The 21,561-nt window shown below is 44.1% G+C and overlaps 1 protein-coding gene across 1 annotated transcript in view; it reads right to left on the bottom strand.

Moving 5' to 3' along the window:
• Positions 1 to 21,561, bottom strand: part of ZNF827 (zinc finger protein 827) — a gene marked incomplete at both ends in the record, with an annotated part of 110,596 nt that overhangs the window by 32,260 nt on the left and 56,775 nt on the right. Inside the window, 4 exons of the mRNA XM_084266737.1 lie at positions 912 to 1,015; positions 5,482 to 5,539; positions 6,187 to 6,435; positions 19,868 to 20,101. Coding sequence (XP_084122863.1) covers positions 912 to 1,015; positions 5,482 to 5,539; positions 6,187 to 6,435; positions 19,868 to 20,101 — 645 coding nt within the window. The remainder of the gene's footprint in view (positions 1 to 911; positions 1,016 to 5,481; positions 5,540 to 6,186; positions 6,436 to 19,867; positions 20,102 to 21,561) is intronic.

Raw genomic sequence — 21,561 nt, 5'->3', positions numbered from 1 at the left:
CTGGCACAACTTGCAGCCATCCCCTCTTATCCCATCAAGAGTTATCTGCGAGAAGAGGCTGAGCCCCAGCTCCCCAACATCTCCTGTCAGGTAGCTGTAGAGAGTGACAAGGTCTCCCCTGAGCCGCCTCTTCTCCAGACTGAACAGTCCCAGTTCCCTCAGCTGCTCCTCCTGTAGCACTGCCTGGCATTGTTACAACCGAAGTGCAGAACCCAACACTTTGCCATGTTGAACTTCATCCCACTGTCCTCTGCCCATTGATTCAACCTGTCCAGGTCCCTCTGGAGGGCCTTCCTACCCTCCAGCTGATTGAGACTTCCTGCCAACTTGGTGTCATCTGCAGACCTACTGAGGGTGCACTCAATTCCCTTATCCAAATCATCAATAAAGACATTAAAGAGGATGGGCCCCAGTACCAACCCCCGGGGAACACCAGTGTGACCGATCACCAGTTGGATTGAACTCCATTCACCACCGCTCCTGGGATGGGCCATCCAGCCAGTTCTTAGCTCAGCACAGAGTGTACCTGTCTAAGCCATGGGCTGTCAGCTTCCTCAGGAGAATATCATGGGAGACTGTGTCAAAGGCTTTGCTGAAGTCAGTAAAGTTCCCTTACTTACGGGAGACAGACACGCACGCACAAGCCCCACCTCCGTCAGTACCTCTGAGCTTTACCTGTTACAGACCCTGCTGCAATTCACAGAAACAGTAGTTTAAAGCCTCTTAATACAAAGTCCTTCAGCAATATTTACCTTTTTTTCTTCTTAATAATAAGCACTTACTGTGATGGAGAGGTAGCTGCCTTTCGACAAAGCAAACAGCATTTTAAAGAGCACTGGTCAGGTGGTGGAGTTTGCAGCAGGAAAAATTTAAAAACATGCATTAAGTAATGAAAGGAAAAGGTATCTGACCTGGTGCAGATGTCCTTCCATGGAGAGCAGTTTCATTAGGCAGAAGGTCTTTTGAGTTGGAAGTGAATGGTGATTGTCTAAACGTGTCTTCAGAAAAGAAAGGGCTACACAATAGAAAAAAAGACATCTTTTTGTAAACAAAACAGCATTTAATAGAAGAAGGAAGTATGATTTTCGACCCTAACATCTTAATATTGTAACAAATACCATCTTGTTAAAAGCCCTGTTTCATTCACAGAATTCACACTAAAAGATGTGCAGATCACGAGGGCAAAGTGTGAGAAGAGGCACACTTTGGTAAAGCTGCATCTCAGAGGGAAAGCTGAAGTCCTCCCAAAAGGCTTTTAACTGCATTTCAACACCACAGATTTGCTGTGTCACAATACAATATGGACCATTAAAAATACTGTGTCCAAAAATCACATTCTGTTGTCCAAAAATGTGTGGTTTGCTGTCATATCTGGAGAGAGCAATCAGAAAAGGTAGGAAATAATATTATTTAATAATCTGATTTATATAGTAATTATTTTTAAAACAAAATTTTCTGAATCTTAGGTTAAGATGCAGAATAGTTCTCTTTTTGACACAGCATTCCATGAGTGAAAGAACTCCACGAGTCTGATTTTTAAAGCAGGAAACAATTGATCTAAGCTAGTGCAATGGTTACTTCCCAAGGAATATTAACTGCAGAATGCATCAGCTGCTTGACTCCAGAAAGCATAGCATGCTTTGGTTTTAATTAACAGGCAGGAAAAAGTCAATTTTAATAGTGAATTGGCATTTCTGAAAAATATTTTGGTTTTGCTCAATTATTAAGCCCATAACAGAAACAAGGATTCCTTGGCTACTGTACAGACAGACATCAGTAAGAGGTACATAAAATATCCGAAATAGAAAAGGACTGTCTTTCTTGGAAAGCTGTTTTCTAAGGCAATGTATTCCATCTGCATGCAAGCTATGGGTTTCTTCTAAGCAAAATGAGAGTTAAATTAAATCTGGTCTCATTTTGAGAATCCTTACAGCCTGGTGTACAGTAGGTGTTTTAAAGGTGCAGGACAGGAGGCCAGCTCATTCTTGCAGCCTGTTCTCATTCAGTAACAAAATCCAAGAAGTTTCTCAGGATAAGAAATGCAGTGTAAGGTCTTAGCAAGCACTGCACAGCGGGTAGTCCAGAGCCAGAAACTACATGCCAGCAGTACAATCAGCCCTACCAGTGGGGATACCCAAGGTGTAAATCCCAATAAGGCACTCTGCATTAAGCTTTCCCTCACACAGTTCTTCTGCAGAGAGCGAACAAGGTGCTTTCCCCTGAGTCACTTGTATTCTTAGATCTCTTCTGCCTTGGAGAAGCTTGTTGGTAGTTAACTTGACCACGTAACTCTGTTGGCAATCACGCTTCTCATTCAGTTTTCTGGCCATTATTTGTCTTGTTCTTCCATATGTAGACGATTAATGGGACAGTTTGTTGGTCCTTCTACAAAAGTTTGAACATAACCCTAAACAGTGAACATCAGGTTGTGCTGAAGGGTAAAGCACGAAGCTGCCTGAAACCTGAACAGTTCAGTGTATGCAGGCAGCTGAACAATTGAGAATACTCAAGAAAACAAGTGATCAGGATAAAGCCAAACAGCTCCAGCCCACATGTGCACAACTTCACTTTTTCCAAGACTCACACTCCCACTCAGGGGTGACATAATATAAACCAGACTGATGCTGTACAAAAACATGGCATCATTTATTGCAACATTCCTCTCACTGCTTTAATAATGATTTGAAAGAAAAACACCAATAAAAAAAAGTTTTATTGCTGTTGTAACTCTTCAAAACCTTGTAACCTGCTCAGGTTTCCATGTTGGCCTGCCTGTGCCTTACATTCAGTCACCAGCACACTGCTGGCTCTAAGCAAAAGGGATGATGCAGAGCTCATCTATTTCAGGCTAGGCCATGTATCATCAGCAAGCTGCTGTTGAAGACTGCATTGTGTTGTGTCCCAAGGATTTCCCTCTCCATCAGCCGCCAGTGAATTACAGAACTGTCCTTGGATATCTCTTTTTTGCCTGCCTTCAGCTGAGTCTCTTCAGTGTTGTCCCTATTATTTTTATTTCAGCAGGTATGTCCTCCTATTCCCAGTGCAAAGCACGGAGGGAGGAGCTCCTGCTTCCCAGGAAGAAACCACAGAAATTGTTCTCAATCACTGCACAAAGTCCCTTCTGATGAAGATTAAGCTTTAGAGCATTTTTTTTGTTTCCAGTTTTATGGCCACACAGTTCTCTAGATGAAAGAAACTTGTCCTGGCATCTTACACTGGCGTGCTCACTTCAGATCATTTGCTTCTCCACTTTCTGTCTTCGTAGCACAGATGGCAGGCTCTACCATCTCACTCAGCCACTGAACTGTGAGGAATCCTTGCCAGGTTCGGCTGCTTAAGCAAAGTCATATGGAAGTACATGCTCCCAAAGCCCGGGAATACTCACAGGAGGAACAGCAACAGATAGGCAACAGTTAGAAATCTTCATGTGGAATAAGACAGCAAGAAGTGCTTGCACACCCCATCCTGCTGGGCTCTGCTGATTTAGTATTCTCACCAGTGACAAAGCTCAGTCTCTGCTCCCCAACCACTCACAGGTGGACAACACTGACCTCACCTTGGCTCTCTGCAGCTGTCAGCAAACTTCTCATAACAATTGTGACTCGAATGCCTTTCTGTCATTACTCCAGACTAGGTCAGGGAGCCAAACTGCACCACCACACGTTTTCTTAATGCCATCTGAGTGCCTCTATCCTCCATGGGCTTCTCCATCACATTTTATTCTCTGAAAAGGCGTCATAACCTTACCAGTAAAGACTTCCAGCTGTCTGTTGGGTTTTGGGTGGGGTTTATTTGGGAAGGTCTTTCAATTCAATCTGTTTGAACTCGAAGGATTTAGTAGACTGACTCACTTCCCCTTAAGTGAAGGTCTTCTGTTGATAGATAGGTAAGAAAAAGCACCCCAAAGAACTGAATCAGGCACTCAGCATTTCATACCCTGATGGGTAGCAGCCATTACAAGGGCTTCTCAGTAAAGCTCAGTGCAAGCAGGACAACTCAGAGCAAGCCAACTGTGCTACCCCCTCTTAAAAGCTGGCAGTCAGAAGAAGGGGAAGTTATCTTTGAACTGTCCTCTACCTTTCCAGTTTGAATTACCTTTGATAGATCCAAAAGTAGCCCTGGATTCTCACACCAGTCCTGCTGGTAACATCATGAGACATGGAAATCTATTTTCAACTGTTTGTCAGCACCTCCCTGCAATGCACACTGGATGGTTAACGAGTGGCTGGGACAATACGTGTGTGTATCTTCACGTGTACCTCACAGGCTTATGCTTTTTAAGGAGCCACAGGAAGGCTGTGCAGGCTGCACATCCCACAAATTCCCAAACTTGTAAATATGGGAAACAAGCATTCACAGTACCCAGAAGTTAAAAGCTCGGTTTAATTATCTTTCAACTTAGAACATCAAAAAGTCCCTAATGTCCATTTACTGAGCTGGGTGGTTTATTAAAACCAAATTATTTATATAGCACAGTTACCATGAATGAATAGGACAGGGCTAGGAATTGAAGAACAAAGTATCTTAGGGATCTTCTGCAGCTGAAATGCTTTTCAATTCCTGTCTGGACAAAGTTGTCTTGCTTAGCAGGCACTGAACACGCTGGGAACTTCTGTACAAGAGGCTGCAGAGCCACAGGTCTCACTCTGTCTTTGAAGGACTGTCTTTCTTCCTCACTTCAGTGTGCCCAGTCTCCAGCCCAGCCACACTGATTAGGGAACTTTCAGGCAGGAAATAAATGTACCTTTGCCAATTCCTGCCTCCTCCTCACCACGGGCTCCTAAGTTTTCACCAATTCTAGCTACCACCTATTTCATAAGAGCTTTGAATTCTCCCACAGGAACACCTCGCTTTGCTGCTCACATGTATGTAAGCAACTCATGGGCTTGTTCCCAGCCATGATACCATAAAGTGTGTGTTTCTTTAACACATGCTATAATTAGATGATGGTTTTAATTCCTCTATCATTTTATTTATAGTATTAATGTGACTGTAATCTTCAATGAAGGTTTCATTAGTATTGTTGCACAGCCTGACCTTTAAAAATTAATCTCTAGATGATAGAAATATGAAAGAAATACAAGTTTGACAGCAGACTGAATCAAAATCAGCTCTCCTTTCATCAGTCCATGTCTTAAAATCCAGTGTCAGCCTGTTCTTCCCTCCAGCACTGCATGTACCATGCAGTTCAAGTTTAAGTTGCTATAGAAAAAAAAATTGCAAAAAAAATTTCTTAAAATGACGTGTGAATACCTGAGCAGAGGAGAGGAGTCATTGTGGCCCAAAGGCCTTTTGTCTCATGACAAAGCAATCAAATCTACAGGTGTAATTTTTCAGATACAGGTTACATTGCTCATGGAAGATACCTTACACTTGTAATATCAGGTCACATTTGAGTTCACAAGGTGAAATGAAGCAATGCCATTCACATTCCAGCCTTGCAGGTAACACCTCACTGTACTCACCCCTCACTGTACTCACCTGGCTGTGGTTCTGATGGCATTATCTTTATTGTGGTTGTGTTCTTTGCTCACTTTTTCTGCAGAGGAACACACAAGGGGTTTTTGTGATTAGCATATATCCTATTTTCCCCTCTCAGGTTTTCTTCAGCAGAACTCTTCACATGCTTTCTGCTAAGAGCATAATCCAGGGTAATTTTGGGGGAATGGTTACAGCATGACTAGAGAACAGGCATGGCCTTATTTACACTAACACCCCACAGACCTTTTCAGCTTCACGTTTCAATGTTAGCACTCCATGCAGTACAACCACTCATTAAACACGGTGCTGGTGTCGCTGCCTTGATGGAACAGCTGAAGTTCACCTCCTTTGCCAAGAGAAACAAACCTGCAGCCCCAGAACACCGTGTGATGCTGCAGCCACTGGCTGCTACCGCTTCCAGCTTCCCCTACGCTCCGAGTTGTCACCAATTAATTAATTATCTTTCGCAAATACAGGAGCTGAACTCCGGCTTTTCCAATGCAGTTCAAACATTGTGAACCTGACCTGACTGCCAGAGTGCTCCAAAGCGTGTGCTAACTAAGGGGGACATCTGGCAAGGCTTTTGTCCTCCAAATGTGAGGGTAGGAGAGCTCCAACTCCTATTATTTTGCAGCACCTTAACGGTCACACGCAATCTCTTTTTGTTCTTTAACTCCAGCTACTGACTATTTCCACTACTTTTACCTGATAACTGGAAGAGCAGCTCAGATGCCATCTTCACTGATATATCTTGGCTGAAGAGGTTTCTTTCTGGGAGCACACGACCTTCTGGTGCCTTCTGTATGTGTTCACCGATGTCTCGCCCTAATAAAGTGCTGTAGCCAACATTTTGGCTGGGTTGGCTGGGTGACACCGAAGGCTGCGAATCGTGGATGTCAACTTCCATAGGTTCTTCCTTTATCTTCACCATCTGGGTCTCCTTGTAACTCTCAGCTGCAAACACATAGTTAAGAAAAAGATAAAGAACCACCCACAAGTATTTAATTAGGCTGCATTCTCACAGAGTACTCAAAGCAGGATTCACAATGGCAAAAGGTGTAACTTCATACCACATCACTGCAAATGGGAAGGGAAGCAAGCAGCTGAGGGCTACAGTATTCTTCCAGGGGTTACAAACAGAAGCAATCTCTTGATATAATTCTTCAAACTAGTGAGCAGAAAACAGTTGTGTATTTGTAAACATGAGTTCTATCACTTTCTATGAATACCAGGAGATCACACGCCAGTCAGTGAAGCTTTGGATTGATTTAGTCAATGAAGTTCTCCAAGGTGGGCACTGAAGACCTCTTACAAACTCTAAGTTACTGTCTATGAGCAGAAGTATCAGCACAGGGACTCAGAGGTATTAGTATGGGGACAGAGGTGGAGGAGGAAACCTCATCTGCTTCTGTTCTGCTCTCTTATGGAAAAACCCAGGTAACTATGTGAAGAGCCAGTTTGTTACATCTGCATATGCTTTCAAGGTGAGAGAGTGTTCTTGGATCCCATGCTCTCCTACGGTCTGATTCTGTGACAGGCACAGGTATTCCCTCACAGAGGGCAACATCCAAACCCCTTAACAACTACCTTCCATAAGCCCATATCCTTCCCTCCTTGCCTTCCTCTCTGGTGTCCTAGGTCTAGCAAACAAACCCATAGTCTACAATTTGTAGCTCGCTTTCCACACTTGAGGTTCCCTGGGTGTTGCTGACCTCTCTGGTCTGGCTGCAAGGCCAGCCATCATTTCTTCTTCAGAAAAGCAGTTCTCAATTCCCCAAATCAAGGCTCTGAGGTAATACAATCAGCAGACCCCAAATGACTCTGTATCTTTTGCTTCACACACTTGCTGCTGTGACAAGAGAAGTTGAAGACCTGGAGAATTTATTCCCAGTTTAGTGTCAGAGAAAGATGATGAGTTTTAAAGATTATTTTCATTCTGAGTGAATGGACACTGGTACCATGGCAGAACTGCCTGGCTAGGTGCTGCCTCTGGATGCTGACCAGACACTGCAGGAACAGGCAGCCTAAGCCAGGCAATATAAGGAAACACACTTAAATACCAGTAAGGAATCATCCAAACAACAACAACAACAAATGTACATGGGATTTACTAATGTTGCCTCAACCTGTACAGGTATTTTTGGTACTAGCCAAGACACTGCAAACCTTGAGGGAAATCTGCTTCTGTTCACTCACCATTAGCACGTGCCCCAAATTGTTGCCAGTGTAGCCCCTGCAGCTGGTGTAGAGGGAAAGTGTGAGTCTGAACTGCTCCGAATTCATGAGCCAGAGGAGGAAAAGGCAACTGTAGCACCCAGCTGGAGGCCGTGCTGGAGGGCAGGGACAGGCACACTGCAGCACACAGAGCAGGAGAAGCAGGGAGCTTAGATGTTGAGTGCATGAGGACCTGAGAGCGCAGTCTGGCCCCTGTCCAGGCTGGAGGGACGTGATCAGATCTATAACCAGCACATAACTGGTACAGGCAGGGTTTGGCCATCCTGACAGCATCAGGATTGCTTGTCACCTGTCTAATTTTACTACTTAGAAAGCTTTGATATTAAAAATAATAAATAAGTGAATACCAGCTCATAAGAAAAAGCCCAAACATAAACACAATTTTTTATTAACTTTGTGTCAGAGAGAAGAAAAGGGGGTGATGGTGGATCCACTAACTTCACTTGATCAACTAAACAGATCAGCAACAGATCACCATTTCCCCCCCTCTCTAACACACATACCATCCTGGCAGCCTCACAGATTCTATACCAAGTGTGAACATCTCAAACATCACCAGGATGTTTGTTTTCAATTACCCAACAGTACAGTGAATCTCAGAGCAACCAAAACACGGTGTGGTCATCCCTGATAGCATCCTCAAGCTAGTCAACTGGTTGATGTCACCTTGTAGCCTCTAGCAAAAGATGAACACAATCCCTTTAGCTTGAAGGCACGTGCCTTCCATCTAAAATTAAACTGATATGTGTCACTAAGTTCTTTCTCACTCCCCTGATTTCTCCCTCTCCCCACATCCCTGTTGTACTTAAGTGGGGGGAAAAAAGTGGCTTTGCTGCCTACAGCTCTTAAAAATAAATAAATAAATTGAAGCTAGGAGGTTAAAGCCACTTGGGTATGTTCCAGGAATGATTTACATGAAGTGCTTTCAATCTTTTCTTGTGACATTTCTTGACCTTTCAAAGAAACACATAAAACATTGGTAAAAATCTTTACTGTCTACAACCCACCAGATACATTTCAGATTTTGGAAATTTTCACAGTGGATTCTCAGCTGAGGACAGGTTGGAAGTACCACATAATGCCTTTTTTGTCTTGTTAAGCAGGTTTTTCTTTTTCCCCCCCCCTCCCTAATTTATTTAAAGCTTCCATTAGCTCTTCTTATAAAGCCACAGAACGTTGCATCTGTGCTGAAAAGTGTAAAAATAGCACGCTCTGCATTCAGGGTGAACACAGAGCAGCAGAGGAACGCATCAGGTAACACTGCCAATCAAGAGCTCAGGTAACCCCACAAACAAATGAGTTCTTCAGATGTCTGACAGCCCGAGTGTCCTGCACCCGGCTGCCAAATTTAGGTGCAGAGGCAAGCTGACCTTTGCTGCTCTCTGTGCTTTGAAAATATTCCTTCTATTTCTGCTCCTGCTCCGCACACAGTAACTCCCTGTCCTGCAAACGCTGCTGAATGGAACTGATACGACCCCAACGAAGGCAAGAGCCAAGCAACCCCGCTGACCTTCCCTCCCTCCCAACCAGCCGGCGCTCCCTAACTACATTTACATATTTGATCACTTCCTTTGCCCTTTACCTTCCCAGCTGCACCCTTCTGATCTGATGGAACGTCCTGGCCAAATGTGCTGTCACACCCTGGCTCCCAAAAGCGAGCGCAGGGAGAAGGCTGAGGGGTCTCTACAATGAGCTAACAGGAGCTAAGGAGAGAGGAGCAGTCAGCCTGTCCCATGAGCAGCAGTCACGGGCGTACAACCCAACTTGTGCTGGTGAGAGACCCTAACCTGGGTTACACCCCTGCCCATCTCATCACACAGGCAGCCAGGCTGTGACTTTTTGCAGACTGTTTTCCTTTCTGTGCCACGAGCAGCTCATTTGCTGCAGTAAGGCGATAGCCCTGATTCCCTTACACAGGTATCCCACAGAGCGCAGCTCTGTTTGTTTCACGTCAAGGACAGGTACACTGAAAGGTCTCTTGGTTCAAATTATTAAAACCACCCTAGAGCTTTGGCTTCTTTCCACTTGTGCATTTCTCCCAGAGTAGAAGGGCCAGGTTAAACAAACTGCAATGTATCAGAATGCAAAGTTATTGTACAAGAGGTGCTTTCTGCATGCCAGGTTTTTGTGGCAGTGCAGACCTCTAATTCCTAGCAAAAATCAGCAGGGGATAAAGACACAATTAACTTTATAGTGTCCAGACCGTGAGCTCCTAAACATGGGCTGCTATTCATTCAAAACTAACCTGGATGAGGCTCAGAACAGCAGCACAGCACTGAACATTGCTCATCTGGCAGAAGATGAACTAGAACACCTAAGACACCTTTTCTGCTGTTAATTTTTTGATATGGAAACAGCGTAACAGAATGAGAAAAAATTATTACATACATGGATGTACTATCACAAAGCCACAGAGCTGCTGTTTCTTACAGAACAGTGTGCCTTTCTGCCCTGTGCTGGCTGCTTGGGGGGGTTAACTCTGGCCTGGCCAGAACCAGTACACTTTTCATCAGCCAGTCTATAAAAGCCTCACTGAACTTCATCTTATTCACACTGGGTGAGACACTTTTCCACATCAGGTATAAGAAATGCAGTATTGGACAGGCTCGTTCCAGGAGGAAGTAATTTCTTCCACAGCTTTCAGGTTCTCTGGCATCCACAAGCACAAGGAATTGCAAAGTAGTAGCACTTGCTAAATATACCCACCCAAACGCAACAGAAACATGGACTGATACTTGTGCTACCTAAAAGCCCAGGGTACAGCATCCACCCTTGGAAGCCTGGCAGCGTCACTTCAAGACAGTGTAGCAGTAAGAGTGCCTCTTAAATTTAGTCTTGGACAATGCCTCTTCACAGCCTAGGACAGAGATTGCCCCAAACAAGGGACAGCTACAGCATCTTTGGGTAACACTCGTTCTAGTGCTTCACTAGAAATATTTCTTCATGCCCACTCTGAACCTCCTTCTACCACCTGTCACCACACAGAAAAGCTGGACTCCACTGCTTCTCTCAGCTTCCTCTGAGCAGTCACAGAGTGCAGTTAGATCTGCCTTTAGCCCCCCTCTGCCTGAGTGACCAGGTCCAGTTCCCTCAATGCTTCCTGAGCATGGGTCATGAGCATGGGTCTCCCTCCAGACCATCTACTACTTCTCAACAGCCCCTTTGAACCATGGAGCCCAAGCCTGGGGCAGTGCTGCACATACAGGCAGTAGAAAGTAGAAAGGTTAAGGAGCGTCCAGCAATCTAAGCAAGAGAGAAACAGATCTTCCTCTTAGGGAAGTCCAGTGCCTTCCTGGGGCCTGGGTTAAGGACATCACTTGGAAACCTCCTATCCTGGTACAGCCCTCAGACTGTTACTCATGACTGCTCTTCCACGTGGGTGGTGATAAAGCCACAACACATAGTCCAAGTGCAATCAAAAGAGACTTCAGGGCCTTGGGATGGTTGGGAAGGGAATCTGGAGCACAGGTAATTTTTTTCCACTATGCTTCCAGTTATGGACAGTGACACTGGGAAAAACAACAAAGGGAACCTTGTGGTTGATGTCTGCTACAGGCTGGCTGATCAAGGGGAGCCTACTGACAAAGCCTTCTTTCTCTAGATTCAAGAGGCATCACACTCACAGGCTCTTGTCCTGCTCAGAGGTTTCAACCACCTGAACATCTGCTGGAAAAGTTGCTGTAGGCATTCCAGAAGACTCCAGGAATGCACTAAGGATAACTTCTTAAGCCACATAATAGTCCTACCAGAGGGGATGGGATACTGGACATGATGGCCACCACTGCAGATGAGCTAACTGGTGATGTCAAGACTGGAAGGCAGCCTGGGCTGCAGTGATTGCATACTGGAGGTGTTTGAAGTCCTGAGGGATAAGGGACAGATGAAGAGTAAAGTCAGGACCCTGAATTTTAGGACAGGGGCTCTGAGCAGTCTGATCTAGGGGAAGATGTCCCTACCTATGGCAGGGGGGCTGGACTAGATGACCTTTAAAGGTCCCTTCCAACCCAAACCATTCTATGCAGCACTGCCCTGCTCTAGAGGGGACGCACTGAACATGCTCTTCTAATGCAGCACAGTCTTGGAGATGAAAGTGAAAATCAAGTGCACAGATTTAACAAACCCCACAAGTTGTGCAGTAAATACTGCTTTTACCAAGACAAAAGCTGTCCAATGACATTCCATTGCTGGAATCAAATGAATCTTTGTTAAGTCATTCATGCTTCTTCCCATCATTTTATTTAAAACTTCATCCTGCAACTGAAATTCTATGTTCTCCTATTTGCTGGAATGCCCACCAGCTTTACATATCAACTTTATGAATCAAGTTAGGAAAGAAGCATTTCCCACATGTCTCATAAATTGGACACATGCAGTAGTTTTCACAATCAAGCAGACAGGAGTAACTAGTGGGTCAACTTGTACCAACCGTAGAAGCTTTCAGTATGGAGAATTAGGCATTTTGTTATGATAATTGTTCTGATTTGCTCTAAATAAACATGCCCTAAACCAGCTTAAATAAAACCTCAGAGGTAGAGAACAGTTGGTGAGCCCTGAAGGTTCCACTACAGAGACACAACAAGCAACATCTGACGTTCCCCAGGGCACTGTGCTTGATGTTTTATTTTGCTAGGGATTTTTTTCAAACTGCTGTTTTATATAAGACAACATCAACGGGCCCTGAATCAATGAACAGGAGCCTACATTAAAAAAAAAAAAACCCTCATAAAATGGCTCATGTTTGTTAGAGCAGAACCTCTGAACTCCCCCAACGCAGAATTTTGTAACTACAGGCTTAGTTTTGGAGACAGGCAAGCCAACAAGAAAAAGTAGGGGAGGGGAGCAAATGAATCATAGAATCATACAATAGTGTGGGTTGGAAGGGACCCCAAGGATCACAGAATTCCACTTCCCCTGCCACAGGCAGGGACACCAACCTCCAGGCCTGGAGCTACACAAGGTTGCCCAGGGCCCCATCCAACCTGGCCTTGAACACCCCCAGGGATGGGGCATCCGCCACCTCTCTGGGCAGCCTGTTCCAGCACCTCACCACTCTCTGTAAAAAGCTTCCCCCTAATATCTAATTTAACTCTTCCCTCATTCAGCTTCAATCCATTTCCCATTGTCCTGCCAGACAAATGAAAACAATAGACTGATTTGGATTGTGATACACATCTGCTGCTCCTTCCATTTCAACAGCAGGAATATGGCTCTTACCTGGAAGAGCCTACTTGCAGAACCCAGCCAAGCCCTCCAAGATAGGTCAAGAAGAATTCAATAAAAAGCCTATGTGTGCAGTGAATTGTTATTTTACAACCCATTCCAACCTATGCAAGCCTCCCAGTTCAGGAAAATTGTGGTCTTAGCTTCTATGCAGAGAGCCCTACCTTTGCAGAGAGCCTGGCTCTGGTGCCTGTCTTGACCAGCTGACTCTCCAAAGGCAAAGGGGGCTTCAGGAGGCCCTGCTGCACATATTGAGCATCTACAATCCCCTGACACTCAATGGATGAAAAGAGGAACATCAACATGCCCACTTTAATAGCTCTGTGGGCGCTCCCACCGGGCTGAACATCGTCAAGGGAGAGTGGCCAAGTGAAAGATCAGGGGGCTGTTTAAAGCCTTCAGCCACAATTTCAAAATAAATCAAATCCACAACACCAAGAGCAGCATATTTGAACCACAGACATTATGATCTCTTATTATTCCAAATTATGTAATTTTTTAAAATTAATATGGTCTTCACTAAAAGTCAAGATTACCTTGACATGGAAAAAAGGAAGGAGATGGATTGCAGTAACTTGAAGATGTATTACAGCATCTACTGAACTAAAAGCTAAGCTCTGTTGTAAGCTAATTTTTCTCTCTGATTTCAGTTGTTTTGGGGGGGTGTGGGTTAAGATCTATAGGGAAAGAGACTTTTCAGACTTTCATACTTCCTACCCTATATTTCTCCTGCGAACAGGCAATAATTTTTTAATGTTTTCCTGCTTTTGGGTTTTGACATAACTGTTGTCATGGAACGTGGCAAAGCCCATCAACAGTTAAGAGTCCATTACAACTCGAGTTCTTTTCAGATTATGTTATTATGTGGGTGTCATAGAAAAGCTTATTAACAGGAATGAACATACCATGGCCTGCTGAGAACTCCATGAGGTATGGCATTGGCAGGAGAGTCTCAGAATCTTGGGAATAAAAATGGTTGGAACCTAACACATTTCAAAAATGGATCCAGCTATCTCAAAACTTGTACCTTTTCCTACACTGTAATTAAAGTGCAGCTTCACTCTAACCATTCCCAATCCATTTCACATTTCTCTTGGTTAAAAAACCCAAACAACAAAACACAGAACATACTGGGCTAGTAGTGGGGTCTAATCTGGTCATGTGACTTGTCATGGCGTTACATTGCTCTAGTTCCCATCAAAAGAAAGTCGTATTTTGGGCCCTACATGTCCCTGCTTACTTTTCTGTGCTTCTACAGAAGCACCTGCAGCTGCCCAGAGTTTTCCAATGAGCTATACAGAGACCAAGAAACAAAAGGATTCCCTGTATTTTCCCTCCTCTGCCCATTATCAAGGCTCTCTAAGCAGGGATGAAAACACTCCTGACAGGTCCCCTGCCATCAAGGCACAGGGCCTTTGATGAGGTCCTGACAACAGCTATCTCCAAAGGCCTACGGAGCAGCCTAGCTCCATACGAGCACCTCCCAGAAGAGCACACAAAGTTATGATAAAGTAATACATAGGAAGGTTACTTTCTCCATCCCCCACGTCACCCAAAGAATGGAGTAATGTACTACTTCACCCCAGTAACAATAAACCAAGAGACTGCCAACACAGCCAACCAGGCCTGGAAAAGATCTTGGGACTGCTAAGGACAATAGCTTACTAGCCACAGACCTGGTTTTGTCAGCAATTCACACGCCAGCCGCGCACAGAGCCCTGCGTGAGGCCAGCGTGACAGCCGCTGGGCAGCCACACGTGCAGAGCCGGCACCCCGAGCCAGCACGCCTTCCCCACTGATGCTGTTCAGGTCCTCTGTGGGGGACCAAAACCTGTCCTGCTGTGGTGACTGGACAGAATCACACAACTGTAGGGGTTGGAAGGGGCCGCCAGAGATCATCGAGTCCAACCCCCCTGGCTAAGCAGGGTCCCTAGGACAGGGCACACAGGTTGGTGTCCAGATGGGTCTTGAATCTCTCCAGAGAAGGAGACTCCACACCCCCTGGGCAGCCTGTCCCAGGGCTCCCTCACCCTCACTGGGAAGAAGTTCTTCCTCATATTGGTGCAGAACTCTCTGCTCCAACTTGAGGCCACTGCCCCTTGTCCTGTCCCCACAGACCACTGAGCAGAGGCTGCCCATGTCCCCCTGTGTCCCACACTCGAGGTATGAGTTCATTTAAAGCTCTCTCAGATCGCCCTTCACCCCGCCGTGCCCTAACGCACAGCAGCAGTGAGGTGTTCTGGCCTGCACCTCGTGCTAGAATTGTACTGTCATTCTCTCTTCTTTTTGTCCCTCTTTTTCAGTAGAAGTACTAAACCATGTGGTTTCCATCAAACATAAGATATCCCATCAAAAAAATTAACCACAAGGCATAAAATAGGAAATCAGCACAAACATCTTCAAGTAGATGAAAGCTGAATCAAAAAAGGGAAAAGAAAAAAACCCACCACCAAACCCTCACAACAACCAGTTGTGCTGAATTGTCATGTAATTAGGGTGATAATAAATGGAGTTGATCACGAATGCTTTTGGAATTAATTGTATGCAACATTTTACTCCGTGACCTTGGCACAAAAAGTAAGTGTGTGCTAACTGCATCTGCTGATAACCCCAAATTATGATGCATTGTTGGTGCTGGGGAATTGGTGTATTACCAGATGTACTGTGTGACCTGAGGACTGAAGCATTAAAAAAATCCAAAGGAACTGAATAGTGCAAGGGTCATGCATTGACTAGTGATAACAAGGATATGGGCAATACATGGGGAACTGATCCACTGGAAAGGGAAAAAAAAAAAAAGGAAAAAGAGAGGAAGAAAAGAACCTGGGTTACTACTGAAATGCAAAACAACTGCATTTCACAAATAAGATCTAGCTGAAATGAAGGCAAATGTGATTCAAACAACATTTCTAGGAAAGACAGGGACATACTAATGTCATAGTTCAAGGCACCAGGGTAAAATATTACTTATAAAATGCTAGTACCTGGAACAGATTTTATATACCTCCAGCTATGCAATCATTTCTGGACAAGAAGGAAAACCACTGTAGGCTTCTGAAAGATAATATGTGCCCAGAACATGCTAACAGCATGACTATTTCAAAGGAAAATGAGTTTTTAGACTCAAACAATAGCATGTAAATGCAAAGGTTTCTTTTAAATTTCAGTCTCCTTTCAATTTCTAAGACTGAGTTCATCAAACTGACCATGGATCGCTGGGTGCACCACGTAATTAAACATCTGGAGAAATAAATTAGCTTTTCCATGAAAAAGAACTGGTATAAATGTGGAAAACTGCTTTCAGGTGCATTTGAAAGGCATTATTTCCATTTCTTCTAAGTTTTTTATGCAATATTTAATCAGAATTGAAAATTTTGCTGGGATGACACCCTCCCAAACAGAGCTGAGAGAGATTCACCCCACTCCACTATCTCCTCAGATCTGCTTGCTTACCACTAGGTCTCAATCAAGACTTAATAATGGACAGGATTCACAGCTCACCTTTGTGCATTCTGATAAACCATGGTAGTCATTCCATGTTCTTCTGAAGATGAAGGTTCACAGGGTCACAGACTGTTAGGAGTCAAAAGGTACCTCGAAAGATCATCTAGTCCAACCCCCCTGCCAGAGCAGCATCACCCAGCCTAAATTACACAGGAACACATCCAGGAGGGTTTGAATGTCTCCAGAGAGGTTGAAAGGTTCAAAGCCTGCACTGAGGCTCCAGCTTTGCCTGTAATTCCCAGAGACCATTTCTTCCAAATGGTTACTTCATTTGCTTTTCAATGGCAGAGCAGTTGGTAGGAAGTTTTGTTTTCATTATCTGGGTGGAAATGGGTTCTGCCTAGATATGCCCAAGAGACATTATTACCCTTCTCAGCTTGAATAATCCTTTGGATAAAGTGCAATTAGGTATCAAGTGACTGAGTATCAAGTCTGTGAACTGGGTGGTAGATCTGAATCCAAGTGGAACAGGGTGGAGAAAAAAATGGTGCAAAAGGGCACCACATCCCCAGGTCAGGTCCAACTCCAAAGTCATATGCAGGGTAAGGCCTGATCTTAAAACTGGTGGGTGTGACAAGTGTCCTGACAGCTTTTTGGCTTAATGACCAGAGCTTTGTGTAGCAGAACTAAAATAGACATCTGCATGTGATTTTTGTTTTGTTTCTGTACATCTACCTCTACAACAACTAGTAAGTGTTCTGTTACTGCTCTACTACAGTAAAATATGTTTATTCTTCTAACTTGCCTTAGCTTGAGGGTAGCTCCTGAGTGGCCAGGAGCTCCAGCTCCATTGTAAGGGCTGGTGATTCACGGCCATTGTCTCTTACAGTACACACCAGCCCAAAGTAGGCTCCAGCCAGAGCTGGAACAGCCTTCCACTACACTGCCCAAGCTCAGCTGAGAGCTAGTAACACAGCACCTGTCATGGAAAGGAGATTTCCCAGTGAAGAACATATACCAGCACATCATTCATGTGAAAGGAGATGGCAAGGGCTATGCCTGAGTACCAAGAGGCTCCCAGGAGGATGGAACCATTGGCACTCTTATTGCTTGGGGGACATCAGAAGCGTGGATGTCAGCAATGCAGAAAGCAACACACTATTATGTTGGAAATCCCTTTATCAATTTGTATGCAGAGCAGGTTTTGCTAATTAGTATTACACAAAAGAAAGTGAAAGTAACAGAGCAAGGATGTAATCCATTCAGTCTTTACCAAGAATATTATATTCCACAGAAGGACCTGACTTAAACCCAATTATAAAATATATCAAACCTTAGCAGGGCACTTGACAGATTTCCCACAGACAGCAGTACATCCACACTCATTCCTTTCCTTTTTCTTTTTACCTTTTCCTTCCAGTACCAGGAAAAAGTTTGGATTTGTTTTCACTTTTTTCTGAAGAAGTGGCTTAATTGTTTAACTTCTAAATTGCCAAAACCAGAGTGCAGAATTGCTTAAAATAAGCTGGAAAGTTGGTAACGATCTCAGAGCATCCTACCAGATAAAGGAAACATTAAAAAAACCCACTAAAGAGGCTGTTGATCTTTGACACTCCTCTTACATCTGCCCTACATTAAACTGTATCTTAGTGCATTCCTCCCTTAGTTTCAGCTTTAGATGGCAGTTCAGGAGCGTGTGAGCTGAAACCCGTGTGTGTGATCACTCAGTGTAACCCCACCCACTGGCTGACTCGGGAATACCAACTGCAGCAATTCCAACGGAGGAAATCCTAGAGGAATTCCTTACCTCCTCATCTACGGATTAACCAAAACAGACCACTAGCAGCAAAAACTACTCAGTCACCAAGAGATCGTAAGAGAAACAGTAAACTAGTGTGTATCTTACTACAGCCTTTAAAAACTGGGAGTTCCCAACAACAGCGATTGAAGACTTGACCAAGATTTAACTCGTGCCTGATTTCAGTCCTATAAACAGATAATTAAAGCACAGACATTTTAATATAATAGTCTCTAATAAAACTACTTAACCACAGCCTGCTAGTGCTGAGTTCTGGAATCACAATCAAGAACCCTACTGTCTCTGAAGTCCTGGAGAGATCATTAACTTACAGAGCTCTTGCTTTATGAAAAGAGTAATATAAATTTATAGGCACCGAGAAAAAGAAAGTCACAGGTTAATATCCATGATGCTGCAGGGTTCTGTCACCAAAACACCATTCCCTAACCAGTTACAGCAGGAACAAGAACCAAGTGTTTAGTATTTGGGGCTGGGGGGGGGCGTGTCAGTTAAAAAATGGGAAACTTCTGCTCTGATCAACTGTTGTTCCTGGGAAGTACTTTTTGCACCACTAGCATGGAAGGCTTACAAATCAATGATTCAAATTCTTCTGGAAATTTCAGTGTGGAGGTATGACCAGAAGGGAATTAATTACATGTTGGAATTTATGGGGGGAATCCGAGTCAGTTAAAGCCTTTCAGGTATAAATCTCAGCTCAATTTCAACACTGACACTATCCAGTCAAGCCAAATAAACTCAGATAGATTGTCCAGCGATCTCAGAAGTTACAAAACTTGTAAGCAATTCCGTTGGCACCTCCTGCATGACTTAGCAGAATTTAAAAATGTAAGTCTTGCCCAGTTTTGGAGAAGACTTAAAAACTCACTGGTCCAGTTTAGGTGCAGAAGTACAAAAACCAGCATTCCAGACTGACTTTCATGTTTTGGTTGTAAAAATGGAAGTCTCTTAGTAGTTGAAAGCCTTTTCATCATTGACTTAACTGTTCCCAGCAGGGAGAACTCAACCCCTTCACTTTCCCTTAAAGTTAAGCCTCAATTCTGACAGTTAGACAGCATAATTAGCAGAACACACATTTTTATTTGACTCCCTCCAGCTGTAAGGGTACACATGTCTACACACATGGATACTGGCTGCTTCTGTGGCAGAAGGATGTATCTTAAAGCAGAGTAGGCAAGTTCAAGTGGTCTCCCTAACAGCAGAAAGCCGACTCAGTTTACATTATGGTTTCTAACAGTGTATCTTATAATTCTGAGTATGAGATATTGTCAGAAATAATAAAAGCCTTTAAAAGTCATCATTTATACAGCTACATCAGGTGTAGTTCAGGGCAAATATGCATTTTTATGATGTTACTGAAACAACACATATGAATAAATTGGATTATCCTGCTTTGGTACCTTTTAAAAATGACATCTAAAAGCTTTAAGGTTTCATTCTTTGGGCTTACCCCATAGTCATTAATTTGCAAACAAGAGCATAGGTAGTGAGATACCACAGTGACACACCAAATGGAGGTATTTTATGTATATAAACCAATGCAGACAGACCTCTTCAACTGTTCCTTTCCTTGCTACTAAAACTAAACATTCTCCATCAAGGTAACCCTGCTAGCACACATGAAAAAAACAACTTAAAAGGTTGAATATTATTATTAAATTATCTGTCTACCTGAGAGTTTCATGAGGAGCTCAGATGCTGCCTTGACCGACATGTCCTGCCTCATCACGTTCGTCTGCGCTTCCTGGGGCTTGAGTTTCTCCTCAGGGACATTTGGAGCTGAGGCTTCAGATTCCTGGCTGAAGACATAGCTGGACTGAGACAAGACTGCACTTGCAACTTCTTCATCCTTAGGTTCCTCTTTCACTTGAAATGTAGGAGTCAAGGGCTCTTTTTGATTTGCAGCTGTCAAGAGAAGGAAAGAAGTGAGACTTAACGAGGTATCTAATATGTAACTACAGAGCAGCTAGTAACAGGAAGAAACCATGACCTGAGAAATACTAGAGCTGGTACTGGAAGGAAAGCATGAATTTAAAGATGGTTCAAGAGGTAGACAAACTTGTGCAACTTTTGAACAAAGGGACAGTTTTGAAACTCAAAACCTGCATGAACCAGAGCTGAAGAAACCATCCTTCTCCTCTTACTCTTTTTGCTTCGACTTCCCCTAAAAGCATTCCCCTGGTCACTGGTTTGTGGGTCATCTATAGGCTTGATGGAAGGTTAAACTTCATTTTACATAAGGGTGAATTTGGCAAAGCCCATGGGTACTACATATTGAGTTCATAGAGCATGGGGAAGAGGCAAGAGGTGAAGAGTAGAAAGATAGAAAACCTAAGCAGGAAGTAAAAGGGAAAAGAGCAGCAAATTCTTAAGACCCAAAAGTTGGCATCTCTTAAGAAAAAGGAACAGGGATTTCAGTAGACAGCTCTGCACTGGAAAATGCTCTCAGAGCAGTTCCAGGTTCTACAATCAATACTAAAAAAAAAGGCAAGTTTTACAGAATTACAAGGTTTAAAATAATCCTTTCGAATACCCCATGTAAGCAGCTGCACAGCCTCAGAGACCTTGGGGCTGCTTAAAATCTACACACCAAACAATGCTGTTCTTTAGCAGTCTTTCTGATACCCCTGACAGCAGCAGATCCTTCCCACTGGGTTTGGAGAACACCAACACCAGCTCTTGAACAATCCTTCCAAATCCAAGCAATACAACTTCACAGGCAGACTTCATGACAAACAGGAGGCAAAAGAAGTTACACTGTTTTTCAGCAGCTGTGCTCATAATCCTTTATGCTGGACCATTAGGAAATACTTCCTGTGCCCCTACAAACCAGAAGACCAAACTCATCCTGGGCTGCATCACAAGGAGTGTGGCCAGCAGATTGACAGAGGGGATTCTGCCCCTCTGCTCTGCTCTGGTGAGACCTCACCTGCAGTGCTGTGTCCAGCTTTGGAGCCCTCAGCACAAGAAGGGACATGGACCTGTTGGAGTGGGGCCAGAGGAGGCCACAGAAATGATCAGAGGGCTGAAGCACTTGTCCTGTGAAGCCAGGCTGAGAGAGTTGGGCTTGTTCAGCCTGGAGAAGAGAAGGTTCTGGGAGACATTATAGCGGCCTGACAGTACCTGAAAGGTGCCTGTAGGAAAGCTGGGGAAGGACTGTTCCCAAGGGCATGGAGCACTAGGATGAGGGGTGATGGTTTAAACTAGAATAGGGGAGATTTAGGTTGGATATTAGAGAAAAGTCCTTCACTATGAGGTGGTGGATCACTGGCACAGGTTGCCCAGAGAGGTGTTGGAGGTCCCATCCCTGGAGACATTCAAGGTCAGGCTTGATGGGGCTCTGAGCGACCTGATCTAGTGAAGAT

Source organism: Gallinula chloropus (assembly GCF_964237585.1).
Source record: "Gallinula chloropus genome assembly, chromosome: 7".
NCBI classification, from domain to species: Eukaryota; Metazoa; Chordata; class Aves; order Gruiformes; family Rallidae; genus Gallinula; species Gallinula chloropus.
Note: the sequence above shows the minus strand (reverse complement) of the source record. Positions and strands in the feature narration are given on the sequence as shown.